Source organism: Nestor notabilis, unplaced genomic scaffold (genome assembly GCF_000696875.1).
Source record: "Nestor notabilis isolate BGI_N333 unplaced genomic scaffold, ASM69687v1 scaffold3308, whole genome shotgun sequence".
In the NCBI taxonomy this organism is placed as follows: Eukaryota; Metazoa; Chordata; class Aves; order Psittaciformes; family Psittacidae; genus Nestor; species Nestor notabilis.
This window is the reverse complement of record NW_009939451.1, coordinates 73,842-91,696: the sequence shown is the minus strand read 5'-3', so window position 1 is coordinate 91,696 and position 17,855 is coordinate 73,842. Positions and strand designations below refer to the sequence as shown.

The following is a 17,855-nucleotide window of genomic DNA, read 5'->3' as shown; positions in this document are numbered from 1 at the left end:
TAGTAAAAAATTTTGGTTACCTCTCTGGAAGACCAAGAGAACAGCAGGGTAATTAAAATGAAATATGAAGTTTCTGTCAACTTCTGTGAGTTTTGCAATTTATTTAAATTTAATGCTGTGACTATGCAAACACTTCCTAAGGCTCACCAAAACTTCGTGTGATCACGCTATGTGTTGATTGAAACTTGGATGGAGATAGCTGTAATCTGTGGAACATCCTTGTAAAATTAACACTGTACTGATTAATGGGAGTGGTTGCTCTGGATTGTATGAAAAGGTTTATCCCTCTGTCTTTGACAGTTAACTCCAACAGATCTTTAGGAAGTGAAGCAAGACTAGCAGTGCTTTCCTACTGGCAAGTTTCTGCTTCATCTGGTATCCAGAATTACTATCTTAAGGTGAAATTAAAATCTGGGGTTCTGGATTTCCACTGTGTTGTGAACTTGTAGTTGTTCTTGTACTGTTTAAACACAAAGGAAGAGGAACCTAAGGAGGTAAAGGATGTGATGCTTTTGTGCATTTTTGATTCGTGTTTTTCTTGCATAGCTCATGTTCAAAGATAGACAAGTAGTAGATAATACTTATTACTGTAGAAATATGGAAACAGTCTGAAATTTCCCTTTTCAAAGTGAGCACTTACTAGTGTGTGGAACTGTAAAGCATGTTCTGATGCCAGTAACCCCATTAGAATGGGTGCAAAGTGCTGCTTCTAGTGGCAAGCACGAATATAATATGTAAGAAGCCGTGCTACTCTATGAACTGTATTTATCCATATCTTCAGATTAATTAGAACCAACTTGTTCTTTATTCTGTCAACTCTTCCTGCAAAGTCTTTGCAGGTAACTTTGTAGAGGATAGAAGAATAGTTGTGAACTATTATTTTTAGCTGAAATCCTTGGCAAAGTAGCTTGGACTCCCAGCTTTTCTGACTGGGTTGCATTATTCATGATCCTTTCTCATTTACTAATACATAAGAGGCTTTCATGACAGAATCTGGGGTTTTATCTGATTTTTGGCAGATTTCTTCCATGAAAGGAACAAGCTAAAATCTATGATGGGATAAACTTTAAGCTGATTGTAAATACCTTTAAATACTCTGGGCTTAAATAAATCTGAACTTTTAAAAATAGTTGTGCTTTGGCTGTGCAGCAGGCAGTTTATAACAGAGAAGATAATGTTAACCTATTTTCTGTAGGCTTAATGCATGTATTGGGCTACCCCATTTTTCAAAATGTTTTTAAGTTCAGTCAGATGAAGAAACAGTTATTTTTGCTAATGTTTGCCTTCTGGTCTCACTTCATCCAACTTGTTTTAGCCAATATGACTGAAATGTGGTTTTTATTTTTTTATCACAAAACCCACAGCAAGTGGCCCTTGGAAAATCAGGTATTTTTAGAATAATCTCATTTTGGAAGTTATGTATATATATAATGCATAGAGCATCAGTAAAAGTAAAGTATCTTTCAAGTGACCCTCAAATTGCTGTAGGTGAAGGACATAATTCTAGGTTTTGTTGTTTATATGTTTTGAAAAAGCCTGTTTCTTTAGCTGTGGTGAGTTTGTCAGTGAACAGAATTATTTCTTCAGTGGATGTAGCACTTAGCTGCAGCTTTCTGGGAAGGGTGAGTGTACTGCATCAAGCTGACGTGGAAAGAAAGTTCTCGTTGGAAGATAAACTCGCTTCACCCTGAATGTGGACAGAAACCACTGTGCTTCTGCTACCTCTGCTCTCTATGTTTAGGTAACTCCTGTGCTCATCTGAGTATTTGGCAGGCCGCTTCATCTCACTGATGTGGCAGATAACATACCAAACAAAGCAGTGGAATTACTTTTCTACTCTGAATAAGCTCGAATCTATCTGAAAATGAGTTCCTGGGCTCCAGTGCGAAGGACAGGAGTGTGCATGGGGTTGAAGATGGGGTTCTTCCAGCAGCAAACCATTGTACAATAGCCTGCTTTGAGCCATAACTTCACTGTTAGCTTTGAGTTCTTTTTTTATCAGAATAATTGTAAAACATTGACATGTATGAATTCCTCAGCAGGTTTTGTAAAAATGGAATGAGAAAAAGGTGAAGTGGTTATTGTTGCATCACTGCTAGCTCAGAATTCTTTTAGGGAATGTTTCATAAGATTTTGCTCTCTAGGTTTATGTCAAGGTACAGGGTCAGTGATCATACTTACATAGCTTGCATACATACATACTGTACTAGTTAGTTTGACAAAATGTTTGATGTAAAATACGCTTTCTGGGAAGTCAAATGCTTATAATGCAATTGTTCAGGTTTTTTTACCAAGTTGCCAGTACCATTTTTTTTCCTATAAAGTTTATTTTCTGCCGATTCATATCATCTTTGCTATTTGGCTGTTACCCTCTATCCTGCAGGATGTGTTATGTCTCATTCTGCACAGGTATATCTGTCTAGCTTTGTACCTTTATATGTATGCACTGGTAACCAGTGGGTTTCACACACTGGAATGTTTTAGAGCTTGGAACTTTTTTCAGTCTCAGCCAGTTGGACTGTGACTATAAACCTGAGTAGACTTTGGTACGTTCTTCAGTTATAAAGACTGTGTATCTTGGATGTACTTACTAAGCTTAATGCTGGTAGGCAGCTCAGTCTCAGACAGCTGCTTTCTCCCTGCAGTGGGATGGGAAAGAGAATCAGAAGGGTAAAAGTGCGAAAACTCATGTGTTGAGATAAATATAGTTTAATTGGCAAAGCAAAAGCTGCTCATACAAGCAAAACAGAATAAAGAATTAATTTGCCACTTCCCATCAGCAGGCAGGCAGGTGTTCAGCCATCTGCAGGAAAGCAGGGCTCTATCACATGTGATGGTTATTGGGAAGACAGACACCAGAACTCCAAATGTCCACCCCTCATCCTTCTCACAGCTTTTATTGCTGAGGATGACATCATGTGGTCTGGAATATGCCTTTGGACAGTTGGAATCAGTTGTTGTGGCTGTGTCACCTTCCAGCTTCTTGTGCACACACAGCCCACTCATTGGTGTGGGGCAGTTTGAGGAGCAGGAAAGACTTCGACGCTGTGTAAGCACCGCCCTGCAATAACATGGATGTGTTAGCAAGTGTGGGTTTAGTCACAAATCCAAAACATAGCCCCACAGGAACTACTCTGTCCCAGTCAAAACCAGTACAGTGTTGTATCCACTTCTAGAATACACTGATCTTGTCAGGGTGCAGTGGTCTTTGGGACATAAACCAGCTTACTTGAGGGATGAAAGGGTTTTTGTTAGGTCTCTGGTTTTCTGTGTGTAAACACAAAGTGCTTTAGAAGTTTGCAAAATTCACAAGAAAGCCACTGAAATCCAGTAGGTAAAATGAATTCTTGATTTGTGTGACATCCATACAAATAATCTACAGGCTGGAGATTCAGATACCAGTATTTACACTATTGAGGAAACAGTTAATTCTAAAGGCTTGTTCTTTCTCACAAAAAGACCTTTGTGTTTCTTTTTTACACTGCTTATGCATAGACAATATCTGTGCATTGCCTTAGCTTTACAAGGAGCCATATAATGGTTTGCTTTTTTAAGAGAGTTACCACTGCACGCACTGCAAACACTTGAACAAATCCTGAATATTGAATAAAGATGACTATTCCAGAGATGAAAAGAAGAAAATCCAGTCAAGAAGAGATGGAATTCAAAGTTGTGTCCTTGCACTGATCTCGTTTAAATTGAAAAGGAACGGTGTAAATCTCTCTATAGTAAAAGGTCCTCAAAGTTATGTATGTATCGAGAGTTGCCCTCTTTCTTTTCTAGCTAAGTTTTGGTAATGTTGTCAGACATGGAAAACGGTATTAGGAATAAGCCGTGAAATTCCTTACAGTCTCAGATAAATAATAAACAGTGTAGTTTATTTTACAGTTTCTCTTTTTGCCACTTGTGGCCTCTGCCTCTCATCAGTTTACTGGGCACCCCCAAGAAGAGTCTGACTCCTTCCCTATACCCCTCATTAGGTAGCTGAAGGCAGTGACAGGATCTTTCCATGGCCTTTAGGAAGGCTGAGCAAACCTGGCTCTCTCAGCCTCTCCTTGTGGATCATGTACTTCAGACTCCTGCTGCTCTGCTGGACTTGCTTAATACGTCAGTGTCTGTCTTGCACTGGAAAGCCTAAAACTGAATGTGGAGCTCCTATGTGTAGTTTCATACTGCTGCATATAGGGGAATAATCACCCTTTTCCATGTGCTGGGTGTGCTCTTGCTAGTACAGCCCAGGATGTGGCTGGCTGCCTTTGCCACAGGGGTGTATTGCTGTGTCGTGTTCAGCTTAGCTATCAGGCCCCCAGGTCTTGCTCTGTAAAGCTGCTTTTGACTCACTTGGCAATGCGTTCAGTTGTGTGCAGTTATTCCAAACTAGAGACAGGCCTTTTCACTTGTCTTACAACCTTCTGAGGTTCTCATCTGCCCACTTTTCCTGTCTATTGAGGCCTGTCCAGGTGATGGCTCAGTTCCTCTGTGCGTCAACCCCTGTCCCCAGTTTAGCAACATCGGTAGATTTGCTGAGGATGCCTTTCACCCTGTTGTCCATTTGTTAATGAAGGTGTTATGTCAGCCCCAGTGTCTGCCCCCTGAGGGATGCACTAGTAATTTGTCATCCTGTTGGGTTTGTACCATTGATCACAACCAATGAAGTCTGGCAGTCCAATTGCTTTTTGGGGTTTTTTTTGCCTGTTCTGTAGTTCAGCTGTTTAAGCTGTCTAATTTGGCCACGAGTGTACTATGAGATCATGTCACAAGCTTTGCTAAAGCCAAGGTAACATCCAGTGCTTTTCTGTTGTCCATAGAGCAGGTCTTCTCATTGTTTAGGACAAAAAGGTTGATAAAGCACAATTCATCCCTGGAAAATCCTTGCCAGCTGTTTCCAGTCATTTCTTTTCCTTTGTGGGTCTGAAAACAGCTTCCCAGGAGGGTTTGCTACATGACCTTTTCAAGGACGGAGATTAGGCTGATTGGCCTGTAATACTGAACCTTTTTGCCCTCTTAGAGGGTCCTGATATTTGCTTTTATCTAATTATTGTGCGTCTGCCATGATCACCATGGCCTTTCACAGATGGTGGAGTGGCTTTGCCATGACGTTTGCCAGCTCTGTTAAGCACCCTTGAATGCAGCCCACCTAGTCATGTGGACTTGTCAGTGTGTCCAGTTAGTTAAGTCATCCCTAATTTGGTTTTCCTCTACTTCCTTTCATTAGCCTTGGGAATGTGGTAGTTGTGTGACTGGACTGTGGTGTCAAAACCAATGCCAAGAAGGCTTTGAGAACATTGGCCTCTCTTGTGTCCTTCGTCACTTGGTTCTCAACCGCACTTGGTTTATGCGTTCATAATTAATAGCTGGAAAACGCAAAAAAAAATAATAGAACTCCTGGTATAAATATCTTATTCTGGCAGGACTATTTGGTGCCAGGCACGTGGTGTTGGAAGAGGAAACTGAGGTAATTATTTTCTCTCAAGTCATAATTTGAATGGTTGCTAGTCTGCCTGCATCTTGCTGTGCTTCCTAGAAAATGATGTATTGTTTTGGTGTGTAGTTAAGTGTTTGCTGTGTATACAGCATTGGTAATTAGTATAAATGTATAAAATCTTTCCACTTCAAAAATTCATTTGTATATTCATATGCTTTCAAAGAGCTGCTTCTTTTCATAGACTTCACTGGCTGTTATGTGAGGAGGGTGACTTTTCATTTATTTAAAAATGTGATTTAAAAACAAAACCAGAAGATAACACTGCTGTGACTTGGGGAAGGAATCAGGGGATGATGCTACAAGGTGAAAATAGTAAGTCTCCTAGATGTTATAATTTGCCATCGTAAGTGTCGTATTATCATACACTAACCTATAGCAGTGTGTTTGGCTAAGTTCTTCCTTCCATCTCAAATCTACATGTGTAGTGTGTCCATGTTATTTATGTTCAATTTCCGTAAAACACAGAGGGGAGGGACAAAGAAAACTAACCGGAATGCCACAGTTGAACTCCATCTTATCTTTCTCTTTATTTGTAGTTTAAATCTTTACTGTTGAGCACTTATTCTGATTCTTACAAATAAACTATAATAAAACCTCTGATTCATCCAGTTCCTTGTTGGAGGTTTTAATAGGTAATAAAGATTTAGTACTTTTTTGCCTTACCTGGCTCCTTAGCATGTGTTAAAGCTTCTGTCCATATTCTGCTGTTAATAGTGAAGATGTGTTACTGTCTGTACGGTTTAGGGGTTGTAGTTACTCAGTGCTCAAAGCTAAGGTGCTATACAGCATAAATTAATTTTCAGCTGCTAAAATCAAAATGCCATTTAATGCATTCAGAGAATTTGGAGTTAGTTCCACTGAGGCTGAATCACTCCAGAAATAGTATGAAAGTTGTGCTTGCTCAGGATGTGTTACTTTGCCTACTGTTGATGTTGGTGGAGTTAGAAGAACCCACACATGTGTTTTGTTGGTAGGCCTTACCTTGTAATTATCAGGATTTGTTCTTTAGGGAACAGGAACTGTAAACAATTAACAGATTCCTTAGAGTTTTCAGTAGAAGAAATGCTGCGTTTACAGTTCCCTGTGGTGTCAGACCGTAGAGCCTATTTCCTACAGTCAAGTTTTAGATTTCTTTGTTTATAAGATAGAACTATTCCTAAATTCTGACCTGTGAATTTTGAATTTGGGATATTTTTTTTTAACTGTAATGTAAATTTAGAATTATTACCACTGATCTTCAGGCTTCAGTACTTTATTCTGCTATTTTTATTACTGAATTAAAGTTTAAACTGATACGGTGGTCTGAATAAAGGAAGTAGTGTAAGGTTGTGTGAGTACATTTCTACAAATGTAACAGTAGGACAGGGTTTTGGTTTTTTTTAACTGCCTTTTATGTAATAAACCTCCTTATTCTCCATGTGTAGGATATTTTCTCCCACTTGCTGAACATATTTATACTTAAAGTATCCTTCTAAATAAAGGGTAGAAATACCAGGCATTTTAATACTAAAGCTTTGCAACATGCTCACATTCAGCAGGCATCTGTTCCTACTGCTTTTGATATTTTATGTTTTTTTCAGATAGGCTGAATGTTTCTTATGGTGCTGTTGTACTTCCAAATTCAGCAGAACATTAAAAAAAATATTTGGAAGCGACGTTATGATAATAGCTTAATTTGCTGAAAGATGACTTTTTTTTTGTTTAGTTTATTCAAGCTGTAAGAACGAAAGTGGGCAGTTACGCTCTTTTATGGTGATTTTGTAGGTGTATTCTTGTTATTAAAGCCCACTGGAAGTGAGGTTGCAGCTACCCATTTTTTTTCATGTTTCTGCCTCTGATGCTCACGTTACCCCTCTGAGGAAATGACATTTTTACACAAGGTTATGTCGTTTGTGCATGACTACAATAAGCACTGCTACTTCAACAGCCGTCTTCAAGTGAGTTCTCTTATCACCCTCGCAACTGCCTCTTACTAAGTGAGGAGTCTTACTGGGTTGAGGATGCCAGCCTATTAAAGTGCAGGAAAGCATGAATATATTGGCATGAAAATAAGCTTGCAGATTGACCAGCTTTTCTAAGCCTGCTGGTAGGTGAAGGAGCTGCCGAAGTTACTTATTGTCTCATTCCCAGGCAGCAGAGAAAGTGGACAGGTTTTCCCAATGAGACCTCTCAGTTAGAATGAAGAAATTTAGTTGAATTGTGCTCCGCGTCTTACTGTGCCCTTAGAAAGCAAGCTGCTTTTAGTGGCTGATTTTGTAACTTACGGAAAATGTTTATAATGGGGTTCCATTTTTTTCTCTCATTTGCTTTTTCCTGTCTTGTCATTGACCATCTCTTTGTTTTCAGACAAGGAAATTCCATATCCAAAATCATGGGGAATCCATTTTGGACTGTGTTGTGATTCTAATTGGCAACATTTTTGTAACTTGTGTAAAGTAAGTTTGGTGGCTTTGTTTTGGCTTTCTTTTGGCTTCATAACACTTTTTTAAACTCTTATCACTCCCTTTAAAAGCTATTGCCCCAGTTCCAGTGGCTCCCAAGGAATTAAACTAAGTTTTACTAAAGCAAAAGTTATTTGGCTCAAAGGCAAGTAGTATTTTCCTGCTTCTGTTAATGGAAATGCCGGTACTAATGGTGTAATGGGTAGCCATGGCATATTACCAGTGTCACTATAGAACAGGTGTTAGGGAGGGTTACGAGTTGATTTATTACTTTATTTCAACTGTGTGTACACAATTCAGGATTTAAGTCTTGGAAGTCTTTGCTTATTTTTTTCAGGTTCTGGAGGAGAGTGCACTGTGGTGATAAAAATGTGCTTTATTTCTAAATTTTAGTTTATTTTCCTCCTTTTACTGTTCTTATATTTCATCTAAACTGCTTGGGCAGGTTGAGAACAGGGCAGAGGCTACTTGCTCTCAGTTCCTGTGTGCAGCACCTGGACAGAGCAAAGGAGTGAGCAGCTGACTGCTCACAGCCTTGCATTGCTGTAAGGGCAGAGCAAGTCCAGGCATGCTATCTCTGGATCTCAGCTCTTTAACTGCCTTTAATGTGAGAATGTTCATTTTTAGAGACTTATTTCCTCCTTTGTTTTGAGCAGACAAATCGTACGTTTCTTCTACCACCCTGTCAAATTTCAGCATTAAAGCAATGATGGTGAAAGAGTTAATGTGCACAACTGAAAGTGTTCTTTGTTTTGTTCTAAGAAACAGCTGAAGTATTTTTTTTTTCCCCCTAAAAATTTTCCAGAGAAACTCTGCCATCTGGTATGGAACATTTTAGTCCAGCCTTAATTTGGCAAAAGTTTGACCAATTATAAATAGTTGTGCAATCTTAAATGCAGAGCAGGCTTCAATCTAGACAGTGCCACCAGAAATGCTTGTTAATGTTACTGTTTGTATGGTAGCACCTCCTGTTATACTGAGTTCTCCTTCAAATAACTTGAAATCTACGCAGATGAGCAGCCGGGCAATGAGAAGAATATTTAGACTGACCCATTTTGCTCCATATTCTGTTGGTGATGATGCCTGTAACGGTATCAGTTGTGTGGTAGCACTTCTTATGAAATAGGCATCACAGAATCATAGAATAGTTTGGGTTGGAAAGGACCTTAAGATCATCTAGTTCCAGCCCCCCTGCCACGGGCAGGGGCACCTCGCGCTACACCATGTCACCCAAGGCTCTGTCCAAACTGGCCTTGAACACTGCCAGGGATGAAGCATTCACAACCTCCCTGGGCAACTCATTCCAGTGCCTCACCACGCTCACTGTGAAGAACTTCTTCCTTATATCCAACCTGAACTTGCCCTGTTTTGGTTTAAACCCATTACCCCTTGTCCTTGATCTTCCCAAACACCTCAAACTAAGATGAACACATAGGGCAATGAGAATAACCTCTAGTCCAATCCATTTTGTTTCATATTTGTATCCAGTGAGGGCTGTGAACTGTTGCTAGATAAGGCAGATAAAGGATAAAGTGGTTTTTAACTAAGAATATTTCCCTATATATTTTTCTGTCAGCAGCATAGGAACTTTCTGTGCTGGAAAGCAGATGGGGATTATGTTCAGTAGGTGCTCAAAGAATGGTCCGTAACTCTCCTATTTGCCATGAATGCATGTAACTTGATTTGAAATCAGTTTATACTTTTGATCCCTATAACATTCTGTCATAATGACTTGCACAGTTTAATTACATGATTAATACCATAATGGTTTCTTGGTTTTGGGCTTTGTGCAACCTGTTTTCCTTTGAAGTGAGAAACAGGGAGTTGTTCCCTGTTCACTCCTTTTTTTGGCCGTGTACGAGTTTGTGCTCGGCACAGGCTCTTTCTCTTCCAGGCTGGGAAGTTCTAGGGTTTTATTATAGGAAGCTTTTTAATACCTTCTGTCATTGTCCTCCTGACTTTTTTTTCCCCTGTTTGTGTCAGATCCTGTATCTTTACCCCTCTTTTATCTTGCTGAATCCATGTAATAGCTGTGTTAGTGAAATCTGCTCTTGTGCACTTGCTGTTTCGTTGTTCTTCCTCACTAAGTGTGTTCAGATTTTGTCCATTAATTTCCCACTTTTCCCCTCTTCTCCATTTTGAAAGGTTATTGCTAACAGTGGGTTGTACTTTGGACCCCATGGAAAGTCTCTTGGACAGGACTGGTAATTTGAGGGATTAAATGGGTAGTGATGAACAAGGGAAGGTGTGTTTCAGCAATTCAAAGCCTTGCAAATATTTAGCAAGAGCTGGAAGAAACAAGTTCACACTTTTTAAATGCTTATCTACAGTTTTGGTTTATTTGCCTTCAGGATGCTTGAGTTGTATTTTTTTTCTGGATGGTTCTTCACAGCTGTGGAAGCTGGATTCATTAGTAATTAATACGGATTCTTAGGTACCCTGGAGATTTAGGGATATACAAGTGTTCTAGATACGGGAGGCAGTACTGTTAAGTGCCGTGTCCCCTAGGAGTGCTGTGGATGCCAGCCCGTAAGCAGGAAGGACTGGTGCTCCATCCCGTAAAAGCTTGAGCTCTTTGAGACTGAGGATAGGCAAGAGTTCAATGTCTTCTTTTGCTGCAGTTATCTCTTCTTTGTTTTGCTTTTGGTAGTCAGTTACTAATAGCCTTGCATTTTAAATAAATGGCTGCAAGGTACGTGCTGGTTAAAGTGTAAGAGGGGTGTGGTTATATAAAACAGGTTTTTAATTGTATACCTGCTAAAGCTGAACAAACATTTATCTGGATTCTTCAGATATAACAGATACATTGTGGCGATTTTTCATTTTAGGTAACTTTTTTTGACCTAGAGGAAAGAGAAGATAAGATGTGACTGTGATGTTGCTTCTTGCCTACTTAAGAAATCATTAAAATAGGGGGACACTTCCTTTGTCTCAGGATAATATGTTTATGGGAGATGTAGCCTTACCTAGACTTATTTCTAGTATGTACTGGATGTTTGCTTTGTTTTCTTCTTAATATGAAAAGGAAGAAATGGAAGAAATGTCCATCATTGCATTTTAAAGAAAGTTGTGGAAAAAGATCCGTATCTATGTAGTGAGATCAAATTTATATTTTAGCTTTACCAAGATGGTGTGGGTAGCTGACAGTTTAGCTGGGTGTCCAGATGTTAGACTAGTGAAGAATCAAAAGAAATTATCATGCAGAATTTGTATTAATTAGAAACCGTCCTCTGGTGGTGAAAAGCTTGCTTTGAATCTATGGTGCAATTTAAATAAAACCACTTCTTTTCTTCTTCTGCAGGAAAGATGATAAAGACTATGCTTTAAAGCAAATAGAAGGTACTGGAATTTCTATGTCGGCATGCAGAGAAATAGCAGTAAGTAACATTAGTTCTTTCTACTAGCAAACAAACTTATTAAAAGCATTGTTTTGAGTGCATGCTGGGTTTTGTTTGCTGAATCATGTTATTCTTCAATGGGTGCTGTATTTTTATCGTAGAGGTAGAAAATAAGTATAAATGTCTTGGAAGATTTTCCCCACCTGTTATCTTTGCTGTCTGGAAACGACGGTGTTTTTAAGTTACAATTTACTGCCTGCCTTGGGGCAGATTAACTGTAAATGCAGTAGTTTAAAAACATGATTAGAGTCAGTGGCTTAAAAGTCAGATCAAATATGTAATTTGCATTAGCACTTCAGTTATTTTCCTGAAGAGATGAGTTCTTATTGGTTCATAATGATCAAAACTGTAGCTTCTATTTAAGTGAAGACTTCAAACTAAACTGGCATTGTTGTTGCCTCGGAAGCTGTAATACACCCATGAATATCATTCAAACATTCTCTTAAGTTATTCAGGTTTATATTTGTATATTCCATGTTGTTAGAAGCTGGTGAATGTGGTTATGGTTTGTGACAAGCTTGCAAAGAGACACTGTTAAAACTGGTATTCTGAAATTTAACTGTTGTATGTTCTTATGTTATACTGCTGCTTGGGTTTACTTTTCTTGAAATGTTTCAGCTGAAATTGCTTAATAAAAGGAAATGCATGTGACTTAGGTGTGTGGGGGGGAAGTGAACAGTTCCTTCTCAGACCAGATTCCTCAGGAGTGTAAAACTATACCTACCCTAATTTCATTTTCATTGCCTTAAGTGAGTACCAGGCTTTGCTGCTTTGTCAGCTTCCAGTTGGCTTTGTGATTTCAAATATGTTAGTCTGTGAACTGAGGTAGAAAAAAAAGGGCCTAAAAAACATTCTTCAGGAAAACTGCTTCCTGTCCACTGATGAAAGCTTAGTCTCCCTGCTGTCGTAGACATACACGCTGAACTAAAAGAGCCAAAACCAGGATCTTACATTTTGCTTACTTCAACCATTTTGGCAGAAGTTTTCCAAGTACTGTGGCTCCTTCAGGCTGAATGCTTTTGGGAAGTCAGCTGCCATTTCAGCGAGATGTGGGAATTTTTTTTGTTATTTTGCAGTGGTTTACCTGAAGAGTTTTGAAGAGTTTATGCTGCAGCAGAAGCTTGGCTACTGTTAGGGAGGTGTTTCTGTTCTCAATATGACCCTAAATCACTGTCTACTAAGAGAATCAGTAACTTGGCTGACAGTCAGGGAGGATTTGGCCTCATTACATGGCTTGAGGAGTGTTGCGTAGTCATTCCTCTTTGGCAGCAGGGTCCATGGTAGTGATGAAGAGGAGCAAGAGGCCAGGAGGCTTTCTCCTTGCTCTGAGCTGCTTCAGGATGCTCCCTTCGAAGAGAACAGCAGCGCAATGCAGGACTTGTGTGGGACACAGTTAGTCAGGGGAAGGAGGGGAACATACTGAAGACACCAGGGATGTCAAGAAGGCAGGCGTGGGGAGCAAAGATGGGAGTGGAGCCTGAAAGCAGGTGTAGGGTAGAAAGAGGGACCTGAAGCAGCATTTCTTGAGCTGTTGCTGACTTTGCTTCTGGTTGTGCTTCCAGGCTTGCAACTGCTGATTCTGTAGTTGAATTTTCCTGCAGTAGAATTAATAATTCACCATGGACTTCTAGGGTTTGAGTCTCTTTTCCTTACTGTTCTTTTGCTCTTGCTCTTTGGAGTTAACAGGAAATATTTTCCCCAAAATGTCAGTGTTCCCCAAATTGTTAATTTTAATTCTGTTAAATAGAGTTTTTTCTCCCTTTCTATCAATTAATACTGTAAAAGGGGAAAAAGGGAACCTCATTTGGAGATGGATCAAACTGAGGATAGTAGCCATACTGTTTATACGGATTATGTGGATGTGTAATGCATATATGAAAATGCTACTGAGTTAATCAGCAGTGTTGTACCCTAAAATGTCTTCTGTACGTCTAATTAGTTATATTATTTGTCATGCTTAAAAAGTCAAGGCTGAATCTCAGACTTTGTTACAATGTGTTCTGGACTACCCCAATTAACACATTTTACAAGTATGGTGGTATTAAGAGGAACTAGGATGAATTGACTTGCATGAGATATATCCATTTATGTTCTCTGGAGAGCTGACGCTTGTGTATTTCACACTGACCACCCAGGAAGAGTGTAGTTTGACAAAAATCCCAGTGAAACTCTCTTGTTTTGGTAACTGCAATGGCTTTTGCCTTACTTACGATGACTAATTTCGGTTTTGGACTATTGACTGACCTACATATTTACAAATGCACATAGCCTTCTTCAGAAAAATAAAATAATTATTGAAATACATAAGTTACAGGGAAAGGCTCAAACTAGGTCAGAGACCTGCGTTGAAACAGCTGACTTATGAGATGAGCTCAACCTATGTGAATGTATTTGAAAGACTGCCTAAATTTCTGTACTTCCTGTAGCATGAGAACTCAGACCTAGTGTTCAAGAACCTAGCTAGTCTCTTACTCTGTTGAAAAAGTGGAGTTTTTTAATGATTTTATGTAAACCATTTGTTTAACTGGTAGAATTAGCAGTTATTATGCTAATTATGCGAAGTGAATTAGTATCTTTAATATCAAGATAGTTGTAGTGTTATAATCTTCCTTATCATCCCCCAGTCATCCACCACATGGTAAGCATTTGTGAATCCTGCCTCTTCCAGAACCTTAACTGAACTGCTTGACTCTTGTTCTCTGCAGACCTGTGTACTGCCTGGGATTCTGGGCATCTCTTGTGATCAGCACCTTGACTTCTAAGGACTTAAGCAGGCATTTAAAACTACATGCTCCTTATACCAAGAGATGGATTTGTTATTAGAAGGAGAGCAGAGGGATAGGATGGTGGGAAGATTCATATAAAAATATGCAAAACATACAAGCCCAAACGCTCCATTTCTCATATTCTGATTTAATCACAGGGGAAAAAAGTCATTAAAGCCTATCCACCTGGAATAGTGCTGCAAATGCAATTTCACAGTTTGTAAAGCAGGAGAATTCTTCAAGGCTGTAGGAAGCTGGAGTAGTTAACCAGGCTTCAAACTCAGGAGTTTGGGTTGGGCAGTTTCCTCTACAGAAGTCTTAAGTTTTAAAATAATCAAGTGACTTTCTGTTGGTTTTTCTTGTTGAATAGCATTTTTCAGTCAGTTTTAGCAGGTTTGCAAGTGCTTCGCTTGCCTGTGCTTCCTTTGGTTGCACCGTTGCCTAATGTAACTCATAGGAAGTGGTAGGAATCTGCATGTGTGGTTTAGGTGTAATGCAGAACCCTAAAGCTCACATGTCTGAGTGTTGATAAAGGGGAGTACTGATTTTTGTCTCCCAGGTAGGAAGCTTGGGGCCAAACAGCTCTCAATGCATAAGGAACTTGGCTGGGTTTTAAGGCAGCAGGCACACGGTACCCAGGGATTGTGAGAATAAGCGGAGAGGTGGCTGGTTGATGACTACTGCCCTTACCTGACAGGGAAAGCCTCTGCAGCAGTCTTACCTCAGACTTCCAGCTTCTGGGCAGGAAGGAGGCAGAGCTAGAGCAGCCTGCCTGTGCCCTGTGGCAGGTGAGAAGGAAGCTTCTGTGGTGGTCTTGGCCAAGACCTCAGTGGAGCAGGCTGCTGTAGAGCCCAGGCAGGCTGCTGGGGCTTCCATGTCCTGGGTGTCAAGAACATGTCATTACATGATTATCAGGCCTCTTTCACCTCTGCCAGTGGAAGAGGCATAAAAAGGCCCTTTCAGAGCTAGTTTGAGGGTGACTCTGAGGCAGCATGCAGCAGCTGGAGGGACCCTATAAAGCAGAAGCTGAAACTGGGTGACTGATTCACCCTTTTCAACATCTTCCCCTGGTGAGGAACAAACTGCTGTCACAGTAAGCTTTCCAGAAGAGATCCCGTACCAGCTATGTGAAAAGGAACAATATTTAGGTGTAGGTTCATCAGGTTGTGGGGGTTGTGAAGTCCCTTCCATGCTAACGTTGAAAGCAATTTCCCACAAGACCAAACACAGAAATCATTTAGGTGAGTGCAGTCCTCATGTCAGAAGCAAGTGATGGTTTCTTAGCAATATTTTCATGTGGTGAAAGGCAACAAGGTGTTGAGGAAGATGCATATTTGATTTGACCCTCTTTGACAAGTCTAATGCCTCTCAAATGCTTTAACAGTAGTATGATATGTAAAACATAAGTTGTGGCTGATGAGTGCTCTATTGAGGTGTGTTACAGAGCTACAAACAGTATTCTTGAGAGGTTATATGTCAAGGGAGGGTAGTTACTGCTTTTAGTTCTATTAAAGTGGGACAGAGATACTGGTTAAATGTTAGAAATTGGAATCCTTAGGAATAACTTTTTCTGCGAACATCACAGTTTGACCAAGTTTGACATCCAGTGTCTGTCTCCTGGATTCTTCATCCACTGCCTCACTTTCAGAGAACTTTTATTAACACCTCTTGTAATACTTTGAATGTGTTTGAACATAAAAGGTGCTAATAAATACTGATTTGTATGTGTGATCAGGTAAGACACATTTGTTTTGGAAAACCCAGAAGTTGAGAACAGAAATAGGCATTTTTTGTGCTCCTAACATTTTGTGTTGTCAGGCTTCTTTTTTGCAACATTTAGGACTTTACTCTTTTGTTTTTATTTTTAAAGCAACAATTTCACATGGTTGCATGTCTGAAGAACCGGAGCTTCAAAAATGTATTGTCACCTTCATAATAAATTCTTACAGTGAGCAGTATTATAATTTTCGGTTACACTGCCTTTGTAAGCCTTTATCTTGAATACTTTTGAAAGGAAAACAGCATGTACTTTCAGCAGGGATTTTGTTCTTTTTAGAACTGTGGAGTATCTGACTCATGAGAACATAAAACTTTAAAATTGTAATTGCATTGAAACAAATAGATTTTTGAATCTACTGGTGTAGCAGCTAAGTCAACTTGGGGTTTAATAACTTGTGCGGCAAAATTTGGGTTTTAGTTTAAATAACAAGTTTATAAAGATCCAATGTTTTATAGAAAACTAAGAAGAGCGATTAGAATGTTTTTTAGGATTTTTAATTAATACAGAATCGGAGTTGTCATGTTCTGCTCTTGCTGCCTCAGACAAGCTGAGTGCACTGTCAGTAATATAGCAAACTGTGAGTTAAACTTGAAAAGAAAAATCTCCGAAAGCAGTTCCCGAGTCTCATTCTAGTTATGACTCTGTAAACATTATTCAGCTTTTAAGCCAAAATTAATCACGACTAGTTCATACCCATTTGTACTAGATAATATTGTCATTTAGTTAAATAGGCTTCTCTCCCCATTTCATTTTAGAGAGGCTGTTTCTTTCTTTGACTTGGTTTTGACAGGCTATAAGGATTTTGGCTTGGCTTGTGGTTCTCCCTTCCACTGGGTGTAGGCTTGAGCTTTCTTTCCCTGCTGCAGTTGGAATTAATCTTCCCTCAATTGGCCAGAACTGTGCATAGTGTTTCAGGTTATGTCTCCCTACTGTCTCTACTTATCTGTTGTAGCAGTAGTTCCACTGGGATCTTATCTGTTAGAGGATGACTAAATCCTCCTTGTCAGTCATCTTCTGCTCTGAAAATTGCCTTTTTTTATGTATCAGCCTCAATCTGCTTTCTGTTCCACTGCCCTATTTACCCATTTTCCATCTCAAGGCCATGGTGTGACTATGAGTCTATGATGTGCTTGTTGCTGGATCACTTGATGAAACTGATGTGAGCCTTTTTGAAGCTTGAGATGATGATTAGATTTTGAATTTATGCCATCAAACTAGCAAGATGAATCAGTAGTGATTTTTGCTTATGTGAATGTTTTGCTTGATATTGCCAATGGCTTTGTGTCTCGCCAGCTTTGTGACTGTCCTAAGCTCTGGCAGAAACACGTTGCATAGCACTCAAAGGAGGATGGTGAGAGCAAGGAGCTGCCTTTTCTAAAATAGCTCACATCCTGAGACAGGACATTAGAGAAGCTCCTTCTGGACCAGATTACCCAGCCAGTTGTTCTAGCAAATAAGTCTACTCCATGGTGGAAGTAAGCATAGTAGTATCGCAGCACTGAGCAGCTTACATTCCCGGCGGACCACATATAGTAGCAAGCATCAGGAGTGGGGGTGGAATGACATTTGCGGTAGAGCTAGAAACCCTCACATGGAGAGTGCTGTGTCTTGGCTTTCTGCCTTGTGTAGTGGTGGAGAGCTGTACAGGAAATGGGGGAACATCACTGGAGGAAGGAGGTCATGTTCATGAAGGCTTGTGCTGAGTTCAGCTCGTGTTTGATGTGCAAGGTCATTATGGTTATGTCCCTGTGCAAGAGGAGGTTTGCCTTGGTCATGCGGCAGTTTGCCAGGCTGCCTTACTGCTGCTGTTGATTATTTAATAATGTCCTCTCTTACTTCACTTTGCCCTTGTTTGCGAAGCAATATAACAACTTCTACATCATTAGAACACTTCAATTTACTGTCCCTCAGCTGACCCATGGCAGTGGAACAAATATTTTTGCATTTGAAAAGGGAGATGGAGGAACCCTAGTGCAAGCCCAGGAC

The 17,855-nt window shown here is 39.8% G+C and overlaps 1 protein-coding gene across 1 annotated transcript in view; it reads left to right on the top strand.

Annotated features, from left to right (window-relative positions):
- Positions 1–11,234: 11,234 nt before the first annotated feature.
- Positions 11,235–17,855, top strand: part of CDK8 (cyclin-dependent kinase 8) — a 50,022-nt gene continuing 43,401 nt past the window's right edge. The window contains exon 1 of the mRNA XM_010019849.1: positions 11,235–11,303. Within this exon, the coding sequence (XP_010018151.1) occupies positions 11,280–11,303 (24 nt within the window). The 5' untranslated portion in view covers positions 11,235–11,279. The remainder of the gene's footprint in view (positions 11,304–17,855) is intronic.